General features: G+C 36.6%; 1 protein-coding gene across 3 annotated transcripts in view; it reads right to left on the reverse strand.

The window, feature by feature from the left end:
- LOC134213814 (synaptotagmin 1) overlaps window positions 1-27,593 on the reverse strand; it is an 85,296-nt gene that overhangs the window by 6,742 nt on the left and 50,961 nt on the right. For 2 of the 3 annotated variants that reach the window (XM_062693172.1, XM_062693170.1), the window contains exons 7-8: window positions 14,101-14,218; window positions 13,805-13,938 (exon numbers count right to left, since the gene is read on the reverse strand). In XM_062693172.1, the coding sequence (XP_062549156.1) occupies window positions 13,805-13,938; window positions 14,101-14,218 (252 nt within the window). The remainder of the gene's footprint in view (window positions 1-13,804; window positions 13,939-14,100; window positions 14,219-27,593) is intronic. The other variant, XM_062693171.1, reaches the window with a different exon arrangement.

Genomic DNA, 27,593 nt, shown 5'->3' on the forward strand with positions numbered 1-27,593 from the left:
AAAAAATCCCGGGATTTAGGAAAATTCGGGATTTCCCGATTCCCGGGATATTATTTTTGAAATCCCGAAAATCCCGGGACACCCGGGACAAAAAATATTGTTTCATTTCCTTTTCACAAACAGTGTAATTTTTCTTCTTACAAAAGTTATTTGTTCCCAACTTAGGTGATAAACTCATATCATATTTTTATACCTCCCATCAGATCTGATTTTTTTTTGACGTAGGACTTACGTCTTTCTTTACTATACTGGGTGTCATTTAGATTTTTGGAAATCGAGAGCGTTACGCTGGAAGGGAAGATTTCAAACGATACTAGCGTCTTTATCTTTCGATGGATTTTTAATATTTATATATCAATCGAGTCGGACACTCTCCAGCAATTTGCCTATTTCATTGAAACTTATGATTCTTAACGATAGACTATTGAAAATTTCAATTCTTGTTAAAGCCAGCAAAAATTTCATATGTAATTAATCTCGTGCATTCCCAACACGGACATCAGAATGCGGTATGTTACGGGCCTTCGGGTCTAGCGGAAGATTTTCTTCATGTATAAAAGTAGCAGTGCCTGGCGTGTGCGAGCCATTACAATTTGTGACAACAACGCATGCCGACGTGGTTTTTGCTCGCGCATTGTTCGTTTCGTTCGTTCGTTCGCTGTGTTTGTTTATCTACACAGCATGCAGTCGCCAGCAGTAGAACTGCCGGTGGGTCTGCGAATATGCATGAAAGAAGTGGGCGCATTTTTTTTTTGTCATTCTGTGCTTGATGATGGTCGGATGCAGTGGTATCGGTTGCGATGGATGCAATCGCCCATCGCATCGCTCGGAGTTCATGGCTAGTGCCCGACGATAGCTGAGGCAGCGACTCAGCGAGGGCAGCGGTGGTGGATGAAGAAGAACAAAATTAAAGGGATGTGGTCTGCTCATCAACGAAAAGTGATTGGTTTCATAATCCACATGATCCCGGGATGGGTACGAGTCATGACATATGACGGACCATATGTTAAGTTGTGCTTGGTACTAAACGACACGTACATTAAAATATGGTTATACTATAACATTCTGATTTCCCAGCAAAAAAAAAGTCAAGTACAATGATGAGAATAAAAATTGGATTAAAATAATTACTTTCATTTATTCGCAGAAGGCAATAGCAATTAAAGATGCACAATCAGCAATAGTGTTAATATCCATTTTAGATTAGAAAATTTCGCTGTATTACATGTAAATGTTTTGAAAAAGTCGGCAAAAAGAAGAGAGAGAGAGAGAATATTTAAATAAACATAATCTTATTCTTTGTTTTTCATTTTCTGAGAAATTATATTACTAAACTTGACGTAGACTAGAAGCACAGACAAACAGACGTAACACTAGAGAAATTTCCATCGACCATGACTTCAACGACCCATTCAAATTTGATCGATTGCGCATTTCACAACTAGAGGTAATCCTTCGAGTTTGACATTTCACTCCAGCGCCTTCTGGTGACAATGTCATACGAAACATTGTTTTGTGCAACATGCTCGCAAGATGGTGGTAGAGGAGTTGGGCGATGGATTTTTCTGAAAAATGTTCAAACTGTTACGTCTGTTTGTCTGTGCTAGAAGTTTGGAATCAAAACATTAAATAATTTTTCGTTGACGTATTAGCAGTACCTCCTCTATTTTAGTAGAGTTACTGCTCCTTGCCTTGTTTCTTATTGTTGTGATTTTTCCAGCAGTAAGCACGCATGTTAGCAAAAAGAAGCAACGAAATTTGTGCTGTATTTTTTTGTTTTGGTAAACGGGTTCCTCTTAAATAGCACATTTTACCAAAGTCTGAAAATTTTATTAATAGAATTTCAAAACTTCAAACACTATCATCATTAAGAAATCTATAAATGCCCTACATTTGCTTAAGTAAATAAGGGCTTAATAGTTAGAAACAAAGCAATTCTAATTATGTATTTATTTATTAGTATTATTTTCAGAAGCTTTGAATAAAAATATTGCTAATAATTCTAAACAGCATGGAAGTTGTCATTTCCAATACCAATACCTATAATAAAACTCCATAGATCCAAAAGTTAGAAGTCAAATATAAATACGTTACGTTTATGTAGGTCCTACGTCTATTCGCGGTTATGTTAAAAACATTACCCATTGCTAGTTTTTCCAAATTCGTTAATTTGGTAGGCTCAGCCATGTATACGGAGCTAAAGTTCTTTGTAATGCACAATCGATAGCATCTTATTATTAAATTAATAAGAGAGGAGCAGACATGAAAATATCGGAGATAGTAAATAGAATACCTTCACAAAAAATATTAGATTCGCCTATACCACTCAATGGAGGGCTACTGACTGATACTTTTTCCAGCAGCTACAGCTCTCAATTAATTAAACGACAAGTATCTACAAGTGCTTCCTACCCATCTCCCGAATACAGCGAGGTTGTGTACACTAGTTGATATTCCCCTTGCTAATCTCCTCGCGCCACCGAACATTGAGTCAGTTTTCCTGAGCTTCTTGCCTCCAGAACAATTCTTGATCCAATTCATGTCCTTCCAAGCAACGTACGTACAACAAATTTCCAGCATATGCGCAAGTACAAGTTGGCCGACCTCGATGCTCTGCCTAATTTTTTTGGTGTATCGCTTCGATCAAAATCAACTCTGGTCAACAGGCTGCAATCAATTTGTCCAATTCTTGGCTTCTGACAAAATTGTATATCAAGTTTAATCGCGTAATCTATTAACCCCATTATCGTTAAATTATCGAGTTAACTTACGTTACATTATCGAACTCCGATAATAATTGAGTTTATTCATTTTTATCGCAGCAAGCGATTACGTTGAACATAATTAACTTTATCGGCGATAACGATAAATTAACGATTAACATAAATTAACGATTAACATCAAGATTAGGAAGCGATCTGTTCAAGATTAGGAAGAGCTGCAGCTCTTGGCAAAAGTATCAATTAGTAGCCTGCCATGGGTTGGAGGATACTCTAATATTGTGTTTTCTTTGTGAGGGGGTTCCCATATATCCAATAGGTTATGGGCCCAGTACGATTCTACTGCGCATCTTCCATCTTTCATCATTAGGGTATTGAATGCAATCCCAGCAACTGTCTAAACCCAATGCATATTCAAAACAATGCAAACAGTCAAGCCGACTTCAACCGCAAACCCTTCTCGAACTCGGCGATCATATATTCCAAAAGGGTACTCTACCTTCGGAGAAAAACGTGAATATTATTTGCTTCTTGAAGTAGTTTTTTTTTCGAAAGAATCGATTCAAATTAGAATTGAATTGAGTTCCAATTTGGAATCTGTATTATCTTGCCTTTCTAAAATATGAACTTTAACCCTGAAAATTGAATAAAATCGTTTTTGAATCAAAAAATGAGTTTTCTAAGGAAAGCATTTAACCGTTACTTTTTGAACTTTTTTCTACGAATAACATCAAAACACAATGCCAAACATCATATTGAACTTCATTGTTGACATTAAATTTGTTTTGGTGAGGTTTACATTTAGATGATAATTTTCTGTTTTATTTTATTATCAATTGATTAATTTTTTTTAAAAGCTATCGCCAACGACAACCCGCCTACTTTTAACACCTAAGAAGTTATCAATTGATAATTTCAATCATTTTTGTATGATAATAATTCAGCCCAACCCTGCGAAAATTCTTCATTCTAAAATCTGTTTTCGACTAAATGTCCATTCGACCAAAAGTCCATTCGACATAGTGTCCTTTCGATCAAACGTCATTCGACCAAATGGTCGGGGTTCAACCAAACCGCACCAAGTGGCTTTGCGACTGACTTGTGATATTTTATTCGTTCAACGATAACGGAAATTGTTTCATATACATTTAGGTATACGGGATATCCTCAGTTATAGGGTTGAGGGATGTCCAATGCGATTTGCGATCAATTAAATCTGATAAACGAAGGTTTGAGCAGAAAAATGGGTAATTTAATGTTGGCGCTTGGTGTGTATTGGCTGAACCCCGACCAAATGTCCTACGTCTCTAGTGGACTAAAAATTCATTTTCGACTAAATGTTCTTCGACCAAATGTCATTCGACTAAATGTCCTTCGACCAAAAAGCATTAGACTAAATGTTATTCGACGAAATGCCTTTCGATGAAATGGCATAGATTCGTTCTAGAACTGGACGCAGATAAAAATCTTTACACAAAATAACACTTCACCCGCCGACTTTCCTAAAAACTGTTTAGCAGCATCTTTAACAAAGTTGTACATGAGGCGGTAGAATAGAATCTGATAGTTACCTATGTGCGGCTATATATTTAGCTTTCGTTCTAAAATTTCTGATATTTGCAAAAAATAAAATCGGAAGACCTTTCATTCATTGCGGCTGTCCACAGTAGACCTCCGAGAATTCCGGAATATCCGGAGAAATTGGAAATTTTGATTTACCTTTAGAATTAATTTATAGGTTTCTTGAAAGCTTCCGAAGATGACTCATTGAGAAATTGGAAATTTTGATTTACCTTTAGAAATCATTTATAGGTTTCTTGAAAGCTTCCGAAAAGGACTCATTGGTGGCAACCTAGTCACTTACCATAAGATGAATTATTAAGATTAAATAAAATATCACCTTGTAATTTGCGTTATGGAAAATAAAGATATTCCTAAAGAAGCTCTAAACATATTTTTTTAGGAACAATTCACTGTCAACCATAATCTTTGTTCTCGCTCTCAAATCCTCACCATCTTAAAGTATTTTCAAGAACCCGTGGTATCGTGCGTACATCTAATTCGGAATTAAGCTAAACTTCTCTTCTTTCAACGAAAATGCTTCCTTCTTCTATCGAATATTTTTGAATACAGGAAACAAATCGGAATGAAAAAATCAGATTTTGTCAGTTTTTGAATTTTCAAAATATTTTTTTTTACATCTCATACCCTTGACGTGGAAATGTAGCCGGATGACACACAGCTATGCTTCTGGCTCCAGCATAAAATTCACCTTATTATTTTGCTGTGGGCGTTATTTTCTGATACAATATTGTTACCAAATATTCAAATTTGTGTTGCACCGTACTAACCGTGTTGTGTTGAATGACGGTCTTGTTACAATTAAATTGAAAATCGAACACATTTTTTACGGCACGGAATACGTGGTACATAACGACAATAGTAATAAATTCATTCAAATCGCTTAAGGTCACTCCTGACGTAATCCAAGTTTAAAAGTGCTCCCCGTTTTCGGGGGCACACCACTTGATACGGAAGCAACGCACAACTGTCATTTTTATTATTTCACGCATGCTGCAACGCAGCAAAGCTAAATCATCAAAAATGACAGTTGTGTGCCGCCTCTGAACCGAGTGGTGTGCCCCCGAAAACGCGAGCACTTTGGAACTTGGATTCCGTCAGGAGTGTCCTTAACAACAATTACTCCATCACAGAAAATTAGTCCTGAAATGATGTTTTGTTTACTAATTTTGAAATGTCAGTGGGGCCCACCGCGCGCTAACCCCAGAGATGTTAGCCACCATTTTTTCTCATTGGAGAGATAGGCGATGACAGTAGGGTGTGGAAATGTGGAATGCACAGTGGACTAAAGCCGGTGAATCATTCCATAGGAAATCAGAAGGTTTCAGAGCAATTTTATTGCTGTTCCTTTTATAGGATAGGGTAAAAGTTTCAATAGTCATAGTTTCGTCAGTATCGAATGTACCCTGAAAGTGAAAAAATAGTGGTTGAACTCGCTTAGTTCCTTATCTTATTATTTAGCATACCAGCTCCTACTTTACAGCCGCATATCTATAAACATGTGGGTCATGTCAAAGCGATAAATTTGTTTGACAATTAAATGAAAATGTTCGAAAAATTGAAATTAATTCATAAGAAGAAATCAATAAATGAGATAATAACCATTGCCAGATTTTGAACATGAGAACATGGAACCACACAATAATCATATGTTAAGGACTTTTCAGTTTATTGAGAGGACACTTTTACACGACGATGTAAAACAGACAGATTTGTCAATTTTAGTGGGGTTTGCTTTATCGTATCATAATACACTGTCAATCGACTGTATTTTTGTTAAAAGAGATAAAACAGTTTAAATTAAACAAAACCTCGCCTTTTGTCAAAGCTTCTCGAATTTCGAGTAAACATAAGTTTCTCAACAGATTTTTTTATAAGCAAAATTGACAGTTTGTAAAAAAAATGAAAATCGGCATGTCAAGAAGATCGGCAAGAAACTGTGAATTATTTATCAATATCCAGAAGCAGTAGAAACTGTGGCAGCCTGAAAATGAAATACAAACGGTTGGAGCTGTTGAAAATCCAATAAATTGAGATTTTTAATGAATATCGCAAATTTCTGAGTTAGAATTGTTTCGTTGATAATTGGATTTCATTTCTAAAAGGTCAGTTAATTATTCAACGAAAAGAAAACATATTTCTAAAAAGATTGATGGTTTATAAAACATCGTCGATACAAAGTGTCTTCTTTATAAATTGAGCAGTCCTTATGCGCCGACCGACAGTTACAGCTGATGTCAAAAGCGTAAAAGCTGATTTCGAGAGCGTAAAAGTAGGTGGGTCGGTTTCACATTACGAAAGAGCGGAGACGTGCTACAAGCAAGCACTGGACTGGAATCCAACAGGACAGACCCAGTGGCAACTTAGCCTCAATAAAGAAATAGAGGAAGTTGACAAGAATCTGACCTGGGCCCAGGTCAAGGCTAAAGTAAGCAGCCGACATGGATAGCGATCTTTTACGTTTGGGGCTCTGAGTGAGTGAGGTAGCGCACAAAATATGGCTCGACGGCTCTATTCGAAAACATGGCTCGACGTCTCTATTCGAAGTACACAACTTTTCGGTTCACTTTGCACCACCAATTTCTCAAAACTTTTATCAAGCGAGACTTTTTTCTTTTTGTCGCTCTCCTAGCAATGGTACACATTGCACATCTCGAATCGAATCTCTCGATTCGTACGGTTTTGCTCTAGACTCACAAAAACGGCGGCATTATGTATTTCGTTCGTCTTCATCCATTCGTAGTACTAGATTTCGAAGGGCGCCGTACTAGATCATCGAGTATGTCTGTTCAACAATATTCTGTAGCATCTTTTCAGTTGACATACTGCTACCGCTATGACAAAAAATAAAACTTTGATTTTTAATCGAGTTTAATGAATCGATCAACGTACATTTTTTAACTAAAAATTTGAAGCCAATGCTAGGCCTAACAATAAATTACACCCACGTAAATTTTCCATAGATGGTTTTACATGGTTTTTCGAAATCGTCAGGAAATTAATTGTTCTCGTGTGTACTATCCACTATCGAGTATCCATAATGTCAAAACAGCTTGCTATTCTTGTACCTCCTCGAACGATAATTTGTTTTCGAGATCGAGTCGAAAGTCGTAAAGCCAAACATGCTCGATTCGATGAAATTTCTTTCGAATCGAGATGCGCCATGTCACCCCAGGATTCAACCTGCACGTGCAAGTTTACACCAACTTGAATAGTAACGATCGCTTAGCGCACCTCGTACTGAGCGAGTGAACTACGCTCTGCCGAACTGAGCTGTTTCCCTGCCGCTAGAGTCGCTGGTCATCTTTCCCTAACTTTGTCATAAAGTTAGCTATAGTGTTTGAACCGTCTCCCGAGAACTTTATATTGCACTGAGCATCGCGCTGTCTGAAATTGAATAGCATAATTGTATGCTATTGAATCATCCAGCAATATCAACGACGTGGTGGACAACTTCTGCAACGAGTTGCATGTTGCTCCAGATTGAAAACCTGCACAAAAACCTCCATGGTCTAATTCTCGAAAGTACATGATCACCTTTTTACAAACGCTGGTTCTAGCCGCAGCTACAGAAATGGACGCGTAAAACGAACACCAGTCACGTTTTCCACAACGTACCCGAAAACGTGGCTGTTATTTCGAAAACCGTGACTTAAAATACACCGTGACCATGTTACACATGTTACACATTCGTGAAAGCTTTTTTGCGTGTAACAGATTTTGGTCATAAATTACATCTCATTCACACGAACACTGGAAATCAAATCAAGTTAGCTAATTTGTACCCCTGTGGTTTTCCATACTGTCTCAATTAGGCAGTGCTTCTTAGCTTAGTTGGTTAAAAGTACCAGTCTAGCATATTGAGGGACGTGGGTTCGAGTCCCATTGAAGAAAAATGGTTACATCAATCAAATCAGAATTTTCCACATAATGTACACACATCTGCGTTTTGCATCACATTGTAAATTAATGTCCAAGTCGGGTGGTCTAATACCCAGAACATGGGTAGTTAACTTTGATTGAACAGTAGGGTGGCTCAAAAACACTTTTCAAATTTTTTGATGGGCCGCCCTTTTATTCGGTTCTATTTGATGCCCTGATGCTCTGGACAAAATTTCAGCCAAATCGGTCAACGTTTGGGCGGTGCTAAACTCGTTGGAAGTTTATATGGAAAAATGTATGCAGAAACATCCCAAAACAGTTATTTGCAGTTGGACGGCACAATTTACGATCAAGAACCATAATACTCATTCAGTTCTTGTAAAATAAAATACAGAATGTTATGCTGAAAACCGCGAGAAGATTAGAGTTTATTAGGCAAAGATATTAGCATTTTACTGGAGTGTTGTAGGGGTGAATTTATTTCTTTTCAAAGGTAAAAGAAACGAAATTTGCTCAAACCCCACTTCACAGAAATGCTAATAACTTAGCCAGGCAAACTCTAATCTTCTCGCGGTTTTCAGCATACCATTCTGTATTAAATTCTCCATGATCTGAATGAATATCATAGTTCTTCATCGTAAGTTGTGCCGTCCAACTGCAATTCACTGTTTTGGATGTTTCTGCATACATTTTTGCATATAAACTTCCAACAAATTTAGCACCGCCCAAACGTTGACCGATTTGGCTGAAATTTTGTCCAGAGCATCAGGGCATCAAATAGAACCGAATAAGAGGGCGGCCCATCAAAAAAATTGAAAAAAGTTTTTCCCATACTAATTTGAGCCACCCTATTGAACAGTGCTTCTTGTCAATTGAGAGAATCTTTTTTTGTTATATGAGAACCGGATCATTCGATTGACAAGCGGTCTGGAAAATTAATGATTTCGAATTGATGTTTGTGTCAATTGTGGCAAATATCACTCCCAAAATTGTTTTACTGCAAGTTTTTGAACTGATGACGAAGCACGTCGACTGGTACGTTGAAGTCAAACAGGTCGAAAAACTCACTGAAGCGCTGGCTGATTAACCGAGTTGGCTCGTGTAGTGCATAATTGCAAGTCTGTGGTTCTAGATACAAAAAGAACTTTTACGAAGAGGTCTTTCAGGTGCATACGGATTAAGTTGCGACAGTAATTTTGGACAATCGATATTTCCGGTGAGCAGCTGCCCAGCAAACGGCTACTCGTCTTACCTCCAGTGGTTCGATGTTAATCAAACGACAACGTTCATCGTACGGTGACAAGTTCGTTGGGTCGCGTCGCGCCACATAAGAAAACAGAGAGCGTATCTCACAAACTTTTGTTGAACGGCTTCAATTCTTGCGATCCATGTGATTTGAGAAGGGCACCAGACAACAGCAGATGATTCAAGTATTGATCGCACGAGCGAGCAGTAAAGTGCTTTAAAGCAAAGCGGATCACGGAGCTCGTCGTTATTTTGAAAATGAAGCCCAATTGACGATTCGCTCGGGCGACAATATCATCGTAGTGAAGTCTGAATGTCAGTTCGATATCCAGGATAACGCCAAGATCCCTAATGTGCTGAACTCGAGTGAGCGATTGGCCGGACAGGACGTAGTCAAAGATGATTGGTGCGTTTTTTCGATGATATGAAATGATGTTGCATTTTTCGATACTTAAGCCCATCAGATTTTTCGAGCACCAATCATTAAAAGTACGCAGCATATTCTGTAGGTCGGTGCAATTTGTTATACTTTTTTTTAATGTAATACATTTCGATTCGTCTGCGTAGAAGAGGCAGCATCTTAATGATTATAGCAGAAAAACATCATTTATGAAGATCGAGAACAGCGGAGGGTTCAAGTTACTGCCTTGAGGTATTCCAGAATTGTTTGCAAAAGCTTCAGGATTCCGATGTGTCCATCTTATCCCATACCAGACGGTCCCCCAGGTATGACCTGAACCACAGCCGTTGATGAGACGCCGAGTATCGTCAATCTAGCAATTATTCATATTTCCGTGTGGTCAAGCTCCAAGCTAGAACGCTAGTGGCGCTGTAGTCATTTAAATTATTTTGCCAAATAATGCTTCAACTTTAATTCGCCATAATTTATGCATCATGTTGTAGTGTATATTCAGTTTCATCACCAATATCGAAGATGGTCGAAGATGTTAGTCACGCGAACAGGAAGAACATTAGCAATCTTATAATTTTGAATCAACTCTTTGATATAAGAAGAAGAATCGTCCAAGCAACGTACGCAGGGAAATTGCTCACAGTTGTGCTTTGAAATACTCGCGAAATCGCTTCGTCACAGTAATGTTCTATACCCGGCGTTGAGGATTAAGTTTGACAACAACGTTTCTGCTGATGTGTTCCGACAACGCCTACTAGAAGTTTTCTGGACCAACGTAACGGGCGTTGCCAATCAGATACCAATTAGGATAGTTTTGATCACCGCGTGACTTTATCGAAAATAATTTATTGGCTTTTTTCGGTAAATGGCTTTTTTTTAAATGGCTTTTTTCGGTAGGTAATGAAGATACAAATATTTTGCCCGTGTCTTGGTACAGTGATCACCACGTCACTATCCAAGTCGTTCCTGGGTGGACGTTAGCCGGAATACCAGTGAATACCAACAATGCTTTTTCTCTCATATGGCCCTCTGTTAATCTGCAGTTTCTATTCATTCCACACTTGCCACTCGCTTGCGGTGTCAATCAAAACTGTATCTTCATTACTTTCATCTACTCCATTTCGCTTTAAGTAGTATAATTATCACCCAAAAAAATCAATAAATTAATTTCGATGCAATCAGATTTAAGACAGACTAATATTTATTGGGTACGGAATTCGCCAGTATTTCCCATATTTCCCGAAACTTTTCTTTTGAAAAGTCTTGCGAATTCCAATGAACTTCTTATAACAACAAAAATTTTCTTTTAGAAATTTGGAAAGATTTTTGAAAAGATTCATGAGAATTCCTTTAGAAATATCTAAGAATTTATAGTAGAGATGCTGAAGGGTACTATGTACTGGTCTCGATCAAAGAACTTTAAGTCTGCAAAAGGTTCTACACTTGATTGACCTTTGTGTATTCATCTCAGAACATGAATTACAAATGCGTAATTGTTTCTTTGGACACTTGCAGTCATTCACTATAGCAGTGTTAGTAGATTGAGTGAGAGGTGGTTTCATTTGATAAAATATTTTAAATTGTTGTCAAAAATCTAATAACGAACATAAAAAATACATATCATGCAATTTTACACTAAAAAAAATGCCAACTCGAACCCCATTAGTGCATTACGTGTTAACATGTGCGCGGGTAAATGCAACAATTGAGACAATCTTCCGCCAGATTTTACTGTTCACGTTTTTGTTAGTATTGGTATTTTAACCAATTTGTGTTTTTTGGGAGAACAGAAAATTAAAAGAAAGCAAATAGTGATAGAAATTAGAGAGAGAGATAGATGTTACCTTTTGAGGGAGATTACTATTTTTTCTTAAGGTGTTTGCACCAACTCGTACAAAATTGTGGTAAAGCAAGATCAAAGTTCGTGCAGACACCTTTGCAAATTATCTTTTGTCTTTCGGTTTGCCCATTTTGACTGCCCGTTTGGGTGGGATAGTATTTTATCATCTACATCAATTGATATGAGATTCGAAATTTATCTTAGATAAGTACTACCGCACCCATAATGTTCAATCGGATGGGATTTTAGTATTCTAGTGTAAAGTCCTACTCGTTTCTTTGGTGTTGTAGTTAGATTTTGATTCGGTTGTTTCTATAAATACTTGTAAACGGAAATGTATTGATACTCGATCAAAACTGTGTTATGGGTTGTTAAGTTAGATAAAATGCGTTGGTTTGTTTCATCTGTTTCCATTCCAAGTGACAAAATATTCAAATATTTTGCGACGATACGTAGTTTTAAGAAGTTTATAAATCAGAATAGTAGAACGAGAGAATTATTTGTTGGCAAAGGTATAGAAGTTGTAGATGAAACAGCGAAATGATTTTTAGGAAAATACACCTTACGTTAGTAGAATGAGCGAATACGTTCTAATTTAGGAACAATAAGAAACGGTAAGACCTCTGGAGTAAAAACATACTCTTTACACGCGCTTTTGGACAAGAAGCTTCCTGGTTATAATATTACAAAAAAGGAATGAGGAATATTCGTTACTTAAAATAGTTTTTTCTTCTTAGAAAAAGAAAAAAAGTACAATCATGATACTTAGTCGGCTGCGCTTTATATTCTCATATTTGCCCAAGGATTGGAATGTGCTGGCGATTCTGTTTCCATACGAGGTCTCCTGGGATTGCGGTTAGGTTGTGTGATCCGTTGGGGGTTATTCTTGTGTGATGTTGATGTAGATGTCTTTTTAATTGGTTGCTTGGTTTGAACTAGATAAAAGAAGTGTCGAAAAAATGTCACGCTTCCTTGATGTTTGGGATCAAATGGGACGTGCTCGGAGTAGAGTATCTATCCTGAATAGTACTGAAGTGTCATCTGTTAGGGGTTCCCAATTGCCTGCCGTGCAAGTAATTGAGATAGTATTTGTAGAGGAATGTTTGTCTTTGAAGTTGTTTGACAAGAAATTATTCGAATTTCAGTAGAAACTTAAAGTAGGAAAGGAGTTTCAAAAGAGTTTGGAGTTTCACAGAAGAAGACATACATTGGTTGTCTCTGGTACAAACAAACATGAACTTTTTATGGATATTATCTGTTATTGTTGGGATTTTATATACAGATAGACACAAAACTACAGTATACGAGAAAGGCTGTGCTGGATTCGGTTTCATACATATTTGCTTCATTCATACAACAACAAAGCATTTCCAGCATTTTTTTTTCGTTTGGAAGGCATTCACACAATACTCTAATAAAGACACTAAAACATCGTCGAATCTAAGCAAATCTCAAAGCATTTGACCAACACAGCAGGCTGTGCTAAGCAAAACGCCGATACGAGGTGTTAGTGCCATTCGAACATAAAACATGGATTAATGAACTGAAAATCATAAACATGAACTACATGACAGATTTTTACAATGCTACTACGACAGAATTACATGCCACAGACAAATAGATGTCACACTGTGTTGTAACGTTACGGGTTGGGTTGGAATCAAATGTGTTTTACTCCATCTGAATGTCTGTGAACGATGTTGAGTGTTTACTGTATCCGATTGGTCTGTAAATGCTCCGTTGTCCGAAATCAAAGCCAGCACAACGGAAGCTATCGACGCTTTCTGATTTGTTTTATCGGAAGTTGGGCGTATGTTATCGAAGTCTTGTACAGTGGGATGCATGCTATTCGGGTACGTTTAAATGTATGCATGTTTAATTGTTGTTTCCCGACGGATCCAGACAACGCGAAATCTGGAATCCATCAATGTGGGATTAAAATCGATTGTGGCGTGTTCCATATAATGTAACTTTGCTTCAAGTTTGTTTTAATCCGATTCATACATTTACAGAAATAAACTCTATGCAGGAGAAAACGCTCAATATATATACAGTACAGCATGTATAGAAAAATTCAACACAACACAGAATTTTTATATGATAGTATAATACATTCTCGCATACTTGTATTTGTTCGAAAGGAACTTCGAATGAGAACGACTCATTGTAGTAGGGGTTTAGTGTGCATTTTTTGATACTAGTCTTTTTCTTTTTCAAACGCTTTCCGTTCTGCATCAGTGCAATCTTAACGTATGGATCTACAATTGAAGAAAAGAAAGGAAGTTCGATTATTAAATGTTAGTCATAATCCTTGGGTAGATGCTGGTAAAAGAAAAGAAAAGTGTTTATACAATTTAAGTCCAGGGAAAGTGTCACTAAGTTGACATCAGACCTGTGACCAGTTGCCATGGTTACTTTACCTGACAATCCTCCGACGTCCATCTTCTTTAGATTCTTCGCCTCCAGAATCACGACGGTGAGTTTACCTGCAGTTGGTACGTAGCGCAACGAGAAGCAAATGTCTCCCAGCTTGTTGTCCTGTACGCCATTTTGGAGATTGTGATCAAAAGATGTTTTCACAAGATAAATCAAGAAAACCAGAGAAAACCGATATTGTAGATGTTTATCACTGAGGTGACTGCTTGGGAAGCAGCTTTTGGCGGAAAGCTAATCTTATATTATTTAAATAAATATATTGGTCTAGCAGCACAGTTAAATATATATAAAAACATAATAAATAATAACCAAAAAAGACATCATCAGGATATCATGCTTTTTTGATTCTCTAAAACCAGCAGCAAAAATACAATATATGTATATAGGTTTTTAATAGGTTTGTTTCATTTCTGTTATAATATCTCTACGTGCTTCTAAAAGATAGCATTTACAGTTGGTTTGAGTTTATATATTCAATGAACGATTAGCGGGAGAAGGTTTGGAAACATTGGATTTGCTGCTACTGCCTTTTATGTTGTCCGGTTAATGTTGTTTGAAAGAGGAGGTAGGATTTGGGCGGCTTCATTGGGAACTGAACTTTGTTGTCTTGGGGGTCACATAGTTGTATATATAGTTATGGAGAGTAACGGAAATTCATTGGATAATGGTTTATGAAGTAAAGTTGCTATTTACAAGCACTTTTCGATTGTTGGCACCATTTATTTGATAAATGAAGTTTTTTTTTCGAAATATGAAAATTTTGTAGTGCGTATCATTACTCACTAGATAATGATTTGTAATTTCGTACTTCTCCTAATCCACACTTTAAAAGTGTTATGGATTGTATATTAAAAACATAATAGGGATTTCAAAATGTCACAAAAGCTACATATTATTTCTATTGGTTCCACCACTTGTTATATGCAAACAACACACATACATGGGTGATCTAAGGAATAGGACTGCAATACTATTAGATCTTTTTCAGGGGAACAGAGCATTTCAATCACAATCAACTATTCAACATAAAACTCATATAATATTTCATATCCACATGTTAATCTAAATGACCATACTACCATACATGTTGGGATTACTTAAATATTGAAAATCACAAACAATACACAGATGTGTTGGAAATGCGAGGTCGTTATTTTTGAAAGTTTTTTTTTCAGTCCTGTTCTAAACTGTTATAGTACTAAATTGGCATGGATGTTATGTTCCTTATCAGGGTTACAAAGATTTTTTCTTAGACGGGTCAATATATGCCGTCCGTGAAGCCTGGATTTGGTACAGGGAAGTAACTTAAAACAAACGAAAAGGTGGAATGGCGTAGGTTTAAATAATCATCTCTGTATGAAATCTACTGGTTATATGAGTTGCAAATACAACTGTTCGCAAAAATAAATGCTAGCTCATTTATACAGCGTTCAACTTCAGTAGCAAACTCACTTCCATTATGTTCTCAGTTTTGCATTCGTCTATAAATAACAATGAAACGCTTTGTACTATGCTAAACAAGGACAACACTATTTTTGTATAATTTCTGGTCTATATACGTATTTATGTAAATTTGACACAACATTGAAACTGTAACAGAAAGATTACTGGGAACCGCAAAGTTATCCTTTGCCAGATTAAGGAATATCGAGCTATGGAATGACAATGGAAAATATCAAGGGGTTCGACACGAGATTGGGACCCGCTTATTGGTTTGAAAACTTTCAGCAAAGCGGTGTTTCAATCCTCTCAAAATAGTTTGAAGGATACACCAATTGAGAATTTGTGAAATAAAAATCAGTTGGCATGCAATACACTGAAATGCATTCTACAATAGAACTTGCACAGATTATCCTGTTGTTTTAGCTTCAAGGCATGATCGGCTTTTTCTGTTGCAAATGTCTTTTAACTTCTTCAAAGACGAATAATGGATTGGGTAACAGAAATTGATGTGACTTGGATGTGATCAGATATGCTGCCTCCGATACTTGAGATTATATCGAGTACAATTACACGGGTTCGATTAATTGATATTGAAATTAGGTCTATTTATTTGCTCCCTGTTGAGTTTTAAGGTACAGGCTTAGTGGTCTTACTCTTTTCAGCATTGACGAATGATGCAAGTACAGTCAATATGAAAAAAGCTATCCGGCTTCGGAAATTTTGTTTCAGGAAAACACCCAGCTCAAATGAAATCTTTTTTTTAACGATGATCTAAAATCAAACAACGTCTTCAAATAAAGGATGAGAAACGCATGAATATTATGATTTTTCAGATATATATCTAGAATGTAGTTGTAGATCGTTTCATTACCTTGCTTATACCTAAGATCAAGTTTTTTTTTAGAAAGGAATACTTAGAGAACAATGATGAAAAACATTTGTGTTTCAACCCTTTCCCTCTTCTTAACTATTGATATAATCCTTTAATCCACTGACATTAAAAATTAACTTTTAACTTTTGAAATATCAACTTAATTTTTGTTTGATTTTGTTAAAACTGCGGGTGACCAAAGGTCAGAATTTTTGATACTCCAAGATGAAATACGCTTCGAGTTTCCCGATGGCATCATTGGACTATTTTTACTTTTTAGCCCTTCCATTTGATATATTTTTCAACTATTCTGTTGTATTGTTTTTCATTTTTTATATATTTGAAGAAATCGGAGACGAGCCAGCCTCGGGCTGAAAGTCTCCCCAATAAAGACAATAAAAAAAAGTTTGAAGAAATAAATTTTTAGTAAATTTTAGAATTGGCATAAGAATCTTAATAACAGTGCCGAATAACAACACTTAAAATGATTAAAAAATCTATCAAATCGCCAATTAAGAAAGCATAATTGTTCGCGGTTAATAGACCTTTAAGCATTACAAATTTCATAATAAATTAACTGCTTATAGTAAAAGTATGAATTGGATTGGGAAACGTATTGAAATTTTTTCTCCAATATGTTTTTCGTTTTATAAATGCTCCTAAAATATTAATAAGACCGGTTACATATTTTCGGCATCCTGGTTTCCTATCGATGCGATATAGCGTAACACATCCGAAACTCACCATTTTTAAGTCTTGCTACACGAAGTCGTGCATCTTAATTAAGGATCTAGTCGGAAACGAATCTCCCAAAAACTACAAATTAATTTAAAACATATCCAGAATACACCTAGTTAGTAACGAAAAAGGATTGTGAATATTACTTGAACTATTATTTACTGAATTGGTTCGATCATATTTTAGCGATTATATTTTAGCATGTATTCAGAAGAATTTTCATGGAGCATGCCATATTTTGCGTGTACTCCTTGTACATTTATGTACACTTTGCTGGGAAAGACGGTGCATCGAATCATCATTCCTGTTGATTGGAGACGCCAAAGCTTCGGTTAGTTTGTAATTTTTGTCCACGACGTCGAAGTTGCTATGAAGTGCGACCTGAGATGAGATAAGACTGAATGGCTCAAGGCTGAATGCTCCCACGTAAATTATTAACAATCCAATCGACAGGCAGTTCTAGTGTGACCAACTTACTTAACCGCAGTGTTGTAAAATGTCATTTGCATTCGTTTGCATAATTTTCCCAGAACTTTTTTCAGAAGTTAGCTATTGATTCTTGATGTATGACGAACTTATAGCGCTTAAATGTGCCTACAACTTTGTCTAACAAGACATTGCTGTAAATATGTAATATGGGGCGTGGGAGGCAAAATGTCATTCAAATGACATTATGTCAAATGACACGTGACATTTTGGAGAGTTTTCACTCTCCAGCCTTAGATGTTATATTCAGAGCAATGTACCCTTGAACAAAAATATAGCCCTACTCAAGCTTCATGAGTACATCTAAAATTATGATTTGAATTTTACTTCTGAAGAAAGTTATTAACAAATTAGTCAAATGACATGCAGATGACATTTTACAAGCCTGCTTAACCGAGAATTAATAAAACGATTAACCTTAAAGGATTAATTACCAAATGCTGACCTGTTCATTTGTTCTTCATGATTGCAGTTCTAGGTATAATGACAACAATTTAATTATTCATTCGTTCGAAATTCCCCGACTACTAGCAACACCGTGAAAGTAATAACAAAGAACCCACCAGCAAATAAAAGCAACGCTGCGCAAGCCGACGTCTGTCAAATCTTTCAATCAAAGTTGGCCTTTTCTGACTGGCAAAAGGTTTCCAAAAAGGATAGTGAGATGTCTTATCTCATTGCAGAGAAAAAATATTTTAGGCTCACAATTGAGGTCGAAATACGTATCGGCATTTTTTTTGGCTTTCTCAGTCTTATGTATTCAAAACGACGTGTTTTGTTTTGCCTGACGTTTCGGCCTTTTATTTTGGCCTTTTTCAAGGGTGAAACTGTCTATCCTTGAATACATAAGACTGAGCGGGCCTAAAAAAATCCAGAACAAATCTTCCAGTCGATCTCTCTCTTCGTATCTGCAAAGATAGCGAAACGTAGTGGAATTAAATGGGACTGGGTCATTTGGCATAACTTTGAACAAGAATAGCAAAGGGTTTTTAAATTTATTTTTCATATAGTTATAGTAGATCGAGAATATGTTCTGATAGATTTAGACTGACGATATACATTTTTCGGAAGGACGGACAAATTAAGCAGCAGAACTACTTCCGAGAAAGGGATCACATCCATCATTGACTTATTCCAGGAAAGCGCATACATCCAAAAAAGAGAATCTTGATTCCCCTTGCTTGATTCCAGAAAAACAGCTACATTTGAAGACTGGATTAAATGTAACATTGTCTCAATCTGGGCAAAAGCCTACTCTAAAAGAAGGAATCTTTTCCGAGAATTTACCATGGAAATTCCAAAGAATTTCCCATGGAAATTGAGAAGATTTTCTCATAGAAATTGAAAAAAAATTCCCGTGGAAATTCCGGAGTATTTCCCGTCAAAACTCCGAAGGATTTCTCCAGGAAATTCCAAAGAATTTCCCGTGGAAATTCCGAAGAATTTCCCTTGGAAACTCCGAAGAATTTCTCGTGGAAATTCCGAAGAATTTCCCGTGGAAATTCCGAAGAATTTCCCGTGGAAATTTCGAAGAATTTCCCTTGAAAATACCAAAGAATTTTCCGTGAAAATTCCTAAGAATTTCCCGTAGGAATTCCAAAGAATATCCCGTGGAAATTCCGAAGAATTTCCCGTGGAAATTCCGATGAACTTCCCGTGGAAATTCTGAAGAATTTCCCGTGGAAATTCCAAAGAATTTCCCGTGGAAATTTCAAAGAATTTCCCGATGAAATTCCAAAGAATTTCCCGATGAAATTCCAAAGAATTTCCCATTGAAATTCCTAAGAATTTCCCGTGGAAATTCCGAAGAATTTCCCGTGGTAATTCTGAAGAATTTCCCGAGGAAATTCTGAAGAATTTCCCGAGGAAATTCTGAAGATTTTCCCGTGAAAATTCTGAAGAATTTCCCGTGGAAATTCCGAAGAATTTTCCGTGGAAATTCCGAAGAATTTTCCGTGGAAATTCAAAAGAATTTTCCGTGGAAATTCCGAAGAATTTCCCGTGGAAATTCCGAAGAATTTCCCGTGGAGATTCCGAAGAATTTCCGTGGAAATTCCGACGAGTTACCGTAGAAATTCCGACGAATTTCCCGTGTAAATTCCGAAGAATTTCCGTGGAAATTCCGAAGAATTTCCGTGGAAATTCGAAGAATTTCCGTGGAAATTCCGAAGAATTTCCGTGGAAATTCCGAAGAATTTCGTGGAAATTCCGAAGAATTTCCGTGGAAATTCCGAAGAATTTCCGTGAAATTCCGAAGAATTTCCGTGGAAATTCCGAAGAATTTCCGTGGAAATTCCGAAGAATTTCCGTGGAAATTCCGAAGAATTTCCTGTGGAAATTCCGAAGAATTTCCGTGGAAATTCCGAAGAATTTCCGTGGAAATTCCGAAGAATTTTCCGTGAAATTCCGAAGAATTTCCGTGGAAATTCCGAAGAATTTCCGTGGAAATTCCAAAGAATTTCCGTGGAAATTCGAAGAATTTCCGTGGAAATTCCAAAGAATTTCCGTGGAAATTCCAAAGAATTTCCTGTGAAATTCCAAAGAATTTCCTGTGGAAATTCCAAAGAATTTCCGTGGAAATTCCAAAGAATTTCCTGTGGAAATTCCAAAGAATTTCCTGTGAAATTCCAAAGAATTTCCGTGGAAATTCCAAAGAATTTCCTGTGGAAATTCCAAAGAATTTCCGTGGAAATTCCAAAGAATTTCCGTGGAAATTCCAAAGAATTTCCTGTGAAATTCCAAAGAATTTCCGTGGAAATTCAAAGAATTTCCGTGGAAATTCCAAAGAATTTCCGTGGAAATTCCAAAGAATTTCCGTGGAAATTCCAAAGAATTTCCTGTGGAAATTCCAAAGAATTTCCGTGTGAAATTCCAAAGAATTTCCGTGGAAATTCCAAAGAATTTCCGTGGAAATTCCAAAGAATTTCCGTGGAAATTCCAAAATTTCCGTGGAAATTCCAAAGAATTTCCGTGGAAATTCAAAGAATTTCCTGTGGAAATTCCAAAATTTCCGTGGAAATTCCAAAGAATTTCCGTGGAAATTCCAAAGAATTTCCGTGGAAATTCCAAAGAATTTCCTGTGAAATTCAAAGAATTTCCGTGGAAATTCAAAAGAATTTCCTGTGGAAATTCCAAAGAATTTCCTGTGGAAATTACGAAGAACTTTCCGAGGAAATTCCCAAAAACTTCCTGTGGAAATTCCAAAGAACTTCCGTGGAAATTCAAAGAATTTCCTGTGAAATTCCAAAGAATTTCCGTGGAAATTCAAAGAATTTCCTGTGGAAATTCCAAAGAATTTCCTGTGGAAATTCAAAGAATTTCCGTGGAAATTCCAAACAATTTCCGTGGAAAATTCCAAAGAATTTCCCTTGGAAATTCTAAAGAATTTTCCTTGGAAATTCCAAAGAATTTCCTGTGGAAATTCCAAAGAATTTCCTGTGGAAATTCCAAAGAATTTCCTGTGGAAATTCCAAAGAATTTCCTGTGGAAATTCCAAAGAATTTCCTGTGGAAATTCCAAAGAATTTCCGTGGAAATTCCAAAGAATTTCCGTGGAATTCCAAAGAATTTCCGTGGAAATTCAAAGAATTTCCTGTGGAAATTCCAAAGAATTTCCGTGGAAATTCCAAAGAATTTCCGTGAAATTCCAAAGAATTTCCTGTGAAATTCCAAAGAATTTCCTGTGAAATTCCAAAGAATTTCCTGTGGAAATTCAAAGAATTTCCGTGGAAATTCAAAGAATTTCCGTGAAATTCCAAAGAATTTCCTGTGGAAATTCCAAAGAATTTCCTGTGAAATTCCAAAGAATTTCCGTGGAAATTCCAAAGAATTTCATGTGGAAATTCCAAAGAATTTAATGGAATTTCCCAAGAATTTCCTGTAGAAATTCAAAGAATTTCCGTGGAAATTCTAAAGAATTTTCCGTGGAAAATCCAAAGAATTTCCGTGGAAATTCAAAGAATTTCCTGGAAATTCAAAGAATTTCCGTGGAAATTCCAAAGAATTTCCTGTGAAATTCCGAAGAATCTCCGTGGAAATTCCAAAGAATTTTCCGTGGAAATTCCAAAGAATTTCCGTGGAAATTCCAAAAGAATGTTCCGTGGAAATTCCAAAGAATTTCCTGTGGAAATTCAAAGAATTTCCGTGGAAATTCCAAAGAATTTCCGTGGAAATTCCAAAGAATTTCCCATGAATTCCAAAGAATTTCCGTGGAAATTCGAAGAATTTCCGTGGAAATTCCAAAGAATTTCCTGTGAAATTCCAAAGAATTTCATGGAATTTCCAAAGAATTTCCGTGGAAATTCAAAGAATTTCCGTGGAAATTCCAAAGAATTTCCGTGGAAATTCAAAGAATTTCCTGTGGAAATTCCAAAGAATTTTCCGTGGAAATTCCAAAGAATTTCCTTGAAATTCTAAGAATTTCCTGTGAAATTCCAAAGAATTTCCGTGGAAATTCCAAAGAATTTCCGTGGAAATTCCAAAGAATTTCCGTGGAAATTCCAAAGAATTTCCGTGGAAATTCCAAAGAATTTCCTGTGGAAATTCCAAAGAATTTCCTGTGAAATTCCAAAGAATTTCCTGTGGAAATTCAAAGAATTTCTGTGAAATTCCAAGGAATTTCCTGTGAAATTCCAAAGAATTTCATGGAATTTCCAAAGAATTTTCAGTGGAAATTTTCAAAAGAATTTCCGTGGAAATTCAAAGAATTTCCTGTGGAAATTTCAAAGAATTTCCGTGAAATTCCAAAGAATTTCCCCTTGGAAATTCCAAAGAATTTCCCGTCGGAAATTCCAAAGAATTTCCCGTCGGAAATTCCAAAGAATTTCCCTTGGAAATTCCAAAGAATTTCCCTTGGAAATTCCAAAGAATTTCCCTTGGAAATTCCAAAGAATTTCCCGTGGAAATTCCAAAGAATTTCCCTTGGAAATTCCAAAGAATTTCCCTTGGAAATTCCAAAGAATTTCCCTTGGAAATTCCAAAGAATTTCCCTTGGAAATTCCAAAGAATTTCCCTTGGAAATTCCAAAGAATTTCCCTTGGAAATTCCAAAGAATTTCCCCTTGGAAATTCTCAAGAACTTCCCTTGAAATTCCAAAGGATTTCCTTGAAATTCCAAGAATTTCCTTGAAATTCCAAAGAATTTCCTTGAAATTCCAAAGAATTCCTTGAAATTCAAGAATTTCCTTGAAATTCCAAAGAATTTCCGTGGAAATTCAAAGAATTTCGTGGAAATTCCAAAGAATTTCCGTGGAAATTCCAAAGAATTTCCGTGGAAATTCCAAAGAATTTCCGTGGAAATTCCAAAGAATTTCCCGTGGAAATTCCAAAGAATTTCCCGTGGAAATTCCAAAGAATTTCCCGTGGAAATTCCAAAGAATTTCCCGTGGAAATTCCAAAGAATTTCCCGTGGAAATTCCAAAGAATTTTCCGTGGAAATTCCAAAAAAATTCCCGTGGAAATTCCGAAGAATTTCCCGTGGAAATTCCGAAGAATTTTCCGTGGAAATTCCGAAGAAATTTTCTTGGGAATTCCGAAGAAATTTTCGTGGAAATTCCGAAGAACTTCTCGTGGAAATTCCGAAGAACTTCCAGTGGAAATTCCGAAGAATTTCTTCTGGAAAATCCAAAGAATTTCCCGTGGAAATTCCGAAGAAATTTCCGTGGAAATTCCGAAGAAATTTCCGTGGAAATTCCGAAGAAACTTCCGTGGAAATTCCGAAATATGTCTTCAACTACTTGGAAAACTATTTTTCTGATACAATTCGAATAATTTTGATACCCATATTGCCAAAGTTTCTTCTGGATGGAGTTTGTGGCTACTTTTGGCCCCACGACCCAAAAACATCCTGTGACCTAATTACTCATAGGACCATGTTCCCGAAATAATTTCATGAATTTTGATAACCATATCGCCTGGGATTATTCTAAATGAGTTTGTGACCACTTGAGGACCCACGGAAACCTATTCTGGAATGACCGTTCCAAGTTCCAAATGAACAGATGGTCCTAAAACGTTGTGAAGTCATATTCCTCGATTTTTCTACAATATCGGTCATTCAGGATATAAGAAATATTCACTTGGTTTATATAAAATCAAATCATCTAGTCTAGTAAATCCGGGATTCCAGTAATCCGAATCGGTTATATGTGACATGGATCGGGTAGAGGGCGAATTTCCAAATCCATAGCAAATGGAATCGTCCAAATCAGTGGACAACCCAGTACCCTGTCGGTACGTTACGGGGTGAATATATTCAGAGGCCTCTCCCCGGGCGCTCCTTGCTGGATTTTCATTTTGAAATCGCTCAATCCTGAGTTTCAATTTTCAGCGTCGTGAGAACCATAAAAAAATCATTTGAAATCGGAAAAGGTACCCGGCTACCCTGTCGGTAACATAAGGGCTAATATTATCCTTAGACTGTCGTGTTTTTAAGCGAATGTAAGGCATGTTTTGTCAAAAACCATTTCCTACTATATTTGGTCATTATTATTACACATTTGAAACTGCAAGCCTTGACCGCAGCCTCAGGCCAGGTTGCGCTCCTTGCTTCCCAAGGAGTCGATTGGCCAATGCACCATGCGTCTCCATATGCTAGTATGCTTATACATGTGATGAATATCCCGTGGAGCTTGTTGGCATAAAACGTTACAAAACTCCAAAAGTAATAAAAATACAAACTAGAGGCACTCGACTTGGTATGTTGTAAAGAGGAAAATATTTGTTTTTTCATTTTACTCTGTGGGGGATTAATCATAGAAGCGCATTAACAATGTCTTGAAAACAACATTACGCAAAATCGCATAATAAAGGTTACGCCAATAACACAATTTCAGTGGCGGCGCACACATTTCCAAGATGGTTCGAGCTTTTATTAATATTAAATAATAGATGGTTAGTTAACTTGAAAAGTGAAGGGATTGAGAGGTGCAAGAGCCAAAAGATAAAAAGGATTGCAAAGTATTGCAATAATTATTATTTCATTCAAGAAGTAAGAAAAAAGAAAATTCACTTACTTTCTGTAATTTTTATATTTTTTATTAATAAGATGTCTTACACTTCCCTGATCATCGCGCTATTTTCCTTCTCCACGGAAATTCAATAACCCGCGCAAAATAATCTAATCACGCCAACCTGCACATTAAAATTCGCACTCCAAAACGTCTTTTCACGGCAACTGCGGGTTTGTCGTCGACTGAAAATATTAGAAAACAAATGTTGCTCCCGCTGTCGATACCCATTTTTTCGCAGATGCGTTGCATCGGCTCAAGTCTTACTTTTCAACTGGTTTGGACATTCACTGCTGTTCGCGTCATATAACGTCTAGCAGGGGTTGTATGGACATTGACTTGTTTCTTCAGAGGATGTTGGTGACAAAAGTTAGTTGGAAGATGATTGATTGAGCGTACTTGAACTCAAATTCCTCGAGTAAAATATTGTTTTGTTCGAGAAATTGAAGTACCGCTATAGGGGTTGAGAATGGGCCATCGCTCTCACCGGCAGTCTTGAGGTCATAGAGCAAAATCGTTCAAAAAGGTCTCTCATATTTTAGTCTTCTTGCCCTCTGATATATTGAATTTATTCTTCAAGCATTCTAAGTAGTTGAAACAGTGACCCATTCTCACCCCCATTTGACCCATTGTCACCCCCGACGACGGTACCCAACGCAACGGTAGATAACCCATTCATGGAACTTGAAACCATAAGACTGGTTAAACATTGATTTTTATGAATAGAAAGATTATGTTCAGGCTTCAGGATAAAATTTTGCTCTGATTTCTAGAACGATAAAAGATAGCTATGCAGAAGGGTGCCAATGGAATGTATGGGAAAAAAGTTGTCATCGAGATTAAAAAAACGTTTTGGGACTTTGAAAACATTTCTTATGGCGAAAACAATTTTTATGGAATTTAAAAACCGGACGTTACGCAAACATATCCTAAGCCCTAAAAGATCCCCCTGTGCAAATTTGAGCTCAATCGGACATGATTTGGGGGTGCCTAAAATTCATCAAAGTTTTCAAATTTTTACCCATGAACATTTTTCCAAGGTCCAAAGGAAAAGTCGAAAATCGAATTTTTGTTTTTGATGCCAAATGACTTAAAAATGCATGAAACGTCGAGATCTAATGCTATTTAAAAAAAATAATTGTTTGAAAAGTCGATTTCTGCTCTTAGAACATTTTGGGATAAAATTTTTTTCATTGAATTGAATTTGATACGCAAACGTTTTCGTTTAATTTTGAGCACCCCTAAATCATGTCCGATGGAGCTCAAATTTGCACAGGGGGATCTTTTAGGGCTTAGGATATGTTTGCGTAATGTCCGCTTTTTAAATTCGATAAAAATTGTTTTCGCCATAAGAAATGTTTTCAAAGTCACAAAACAGTAAATTTTTTTCAAAAAAATAATTCTCAAAGTTTCATGCAAGTCATTTGGCATCAAAAACAAAAATCCGATTATCGACTTTTCCTTTGGGAAAATTTTCATGGGTAAAACTTTGAAAACTTTGATGAATTTTAGGTACCCCTAAATCATGTCCGATTGAGCTCAAATTTTGCATGGGATCATATTTTGGGTTGGGGTAATGAAACTTGTGAGCAATGTCGTTTTTTGAAATTCGAAAATGTCATTTTCATTGGCACCCTACTATGCAGACACTGATTGAAGATCAATGCCAAAAGTAATGTAATCGAGAACCCATCAAAAGTGGTGAGTTTGGCTATCTTCGGGGCAGCAACGACAGGGACAGTGATGTAAACTTCAATGAGGTTGTATTAGATTTATAGTACACTTTTGTACAAAACAAAAATAATTTTGTTTGGTAAGATTTTTATATAAAGGATGAACGGTCAGACAATGGTTGATTTAAATTGAGTGTATTTTCTTTTTATACTTAAAAACACTTCAGAAAACTGTACACCCCTCATTTTATAAGTGCGTGCGTACAGAATGTTGCCTGTATTTGGTTATTGCCATTGACTAATCAGTTGTTAAGAGAAACAGGGTATTAGGATGTGGTACAACTGTTGTATCAACCTCAATGATTGATGCTGAACACCCATTCGATTTGAGCTTTTGAGGTTTTGCTGAAAGAGCTTACCAACATAGAGAGATTTAAGAAAATTATTTTGAGCTTTTTAGTGGAATGTCTTCACTTGTCATAAGACGTGTTTGTACAATCCCCTTGAATTCCAGTCGAGTCAAGTACGAGATACTGAAGACGGCCTTACTGTTGAGGTCGAAATACGTATCTGTCAAGATACAATTAAGTGGTGGAATTCAAGGGGATTGTACAAACTCGTCTTATGACAAATAGAAAGATTGTCGCTTCGTTCCAAACCATGTTGTTCACAGAACTGTCAAATCGGACTTTTTTTCTATCCCAGATGTCACAAGAAGTACACTTTACAGCTCCCGGCTTAAATCGCCTTCCACGCCAAATACTGTTTTGGCGAACTTAAACATCGTTCTTTGCTTCGCGACAAAAACAAAATACAAACAACATTCCATATGTTCACACCTACAAAATGAGGGGTGCTCCAGATTTTTGAGCGAGCGAATAAAAAAATACATCCAATTTAAATCGACCAATTTTTACTGTTCCACTCTTTATTCCTCAGGAAAACAGCCAGATATGCAACACAGTGAGCTCTCCCTTACTGGTTATTGAAGGCACGATCGAGTAAAGGATACATATTCGGAAACAAGTTACAGTTTATAAAATACTGGGTGGTGAGACAGAGTTCATATTCGATGGAAAACGGAAAAATTTCCACTTTCAATGGATTAATTTGTTCTCTTCCTCAAGTCATATTCCATTGGAAGGGCTTCAATGGAATTAGACAGTCATACAAAATTGATTCGATTTCTGATTCAGGATTGTAGTGAAAGATCAATCTTGTTGTCATAAAGCAAACAACAATTTTTGTTTTTCATTTACGG

Source organism: Armigeres subalbatus, chromosome 2 (assembly GCF_024139115.2).
Source record: "Armigeres subalbatus isolate Guangzhou_Male chromosome 2, GZ_Asu_2, whole genome shotgun sequence".
Taxonomy (NCBI): Eukaryota; Metazoa; Arthropoda; class Insecta; order Diptera; family Culicidae; genus Armigeres; species Armigeres subalbatus.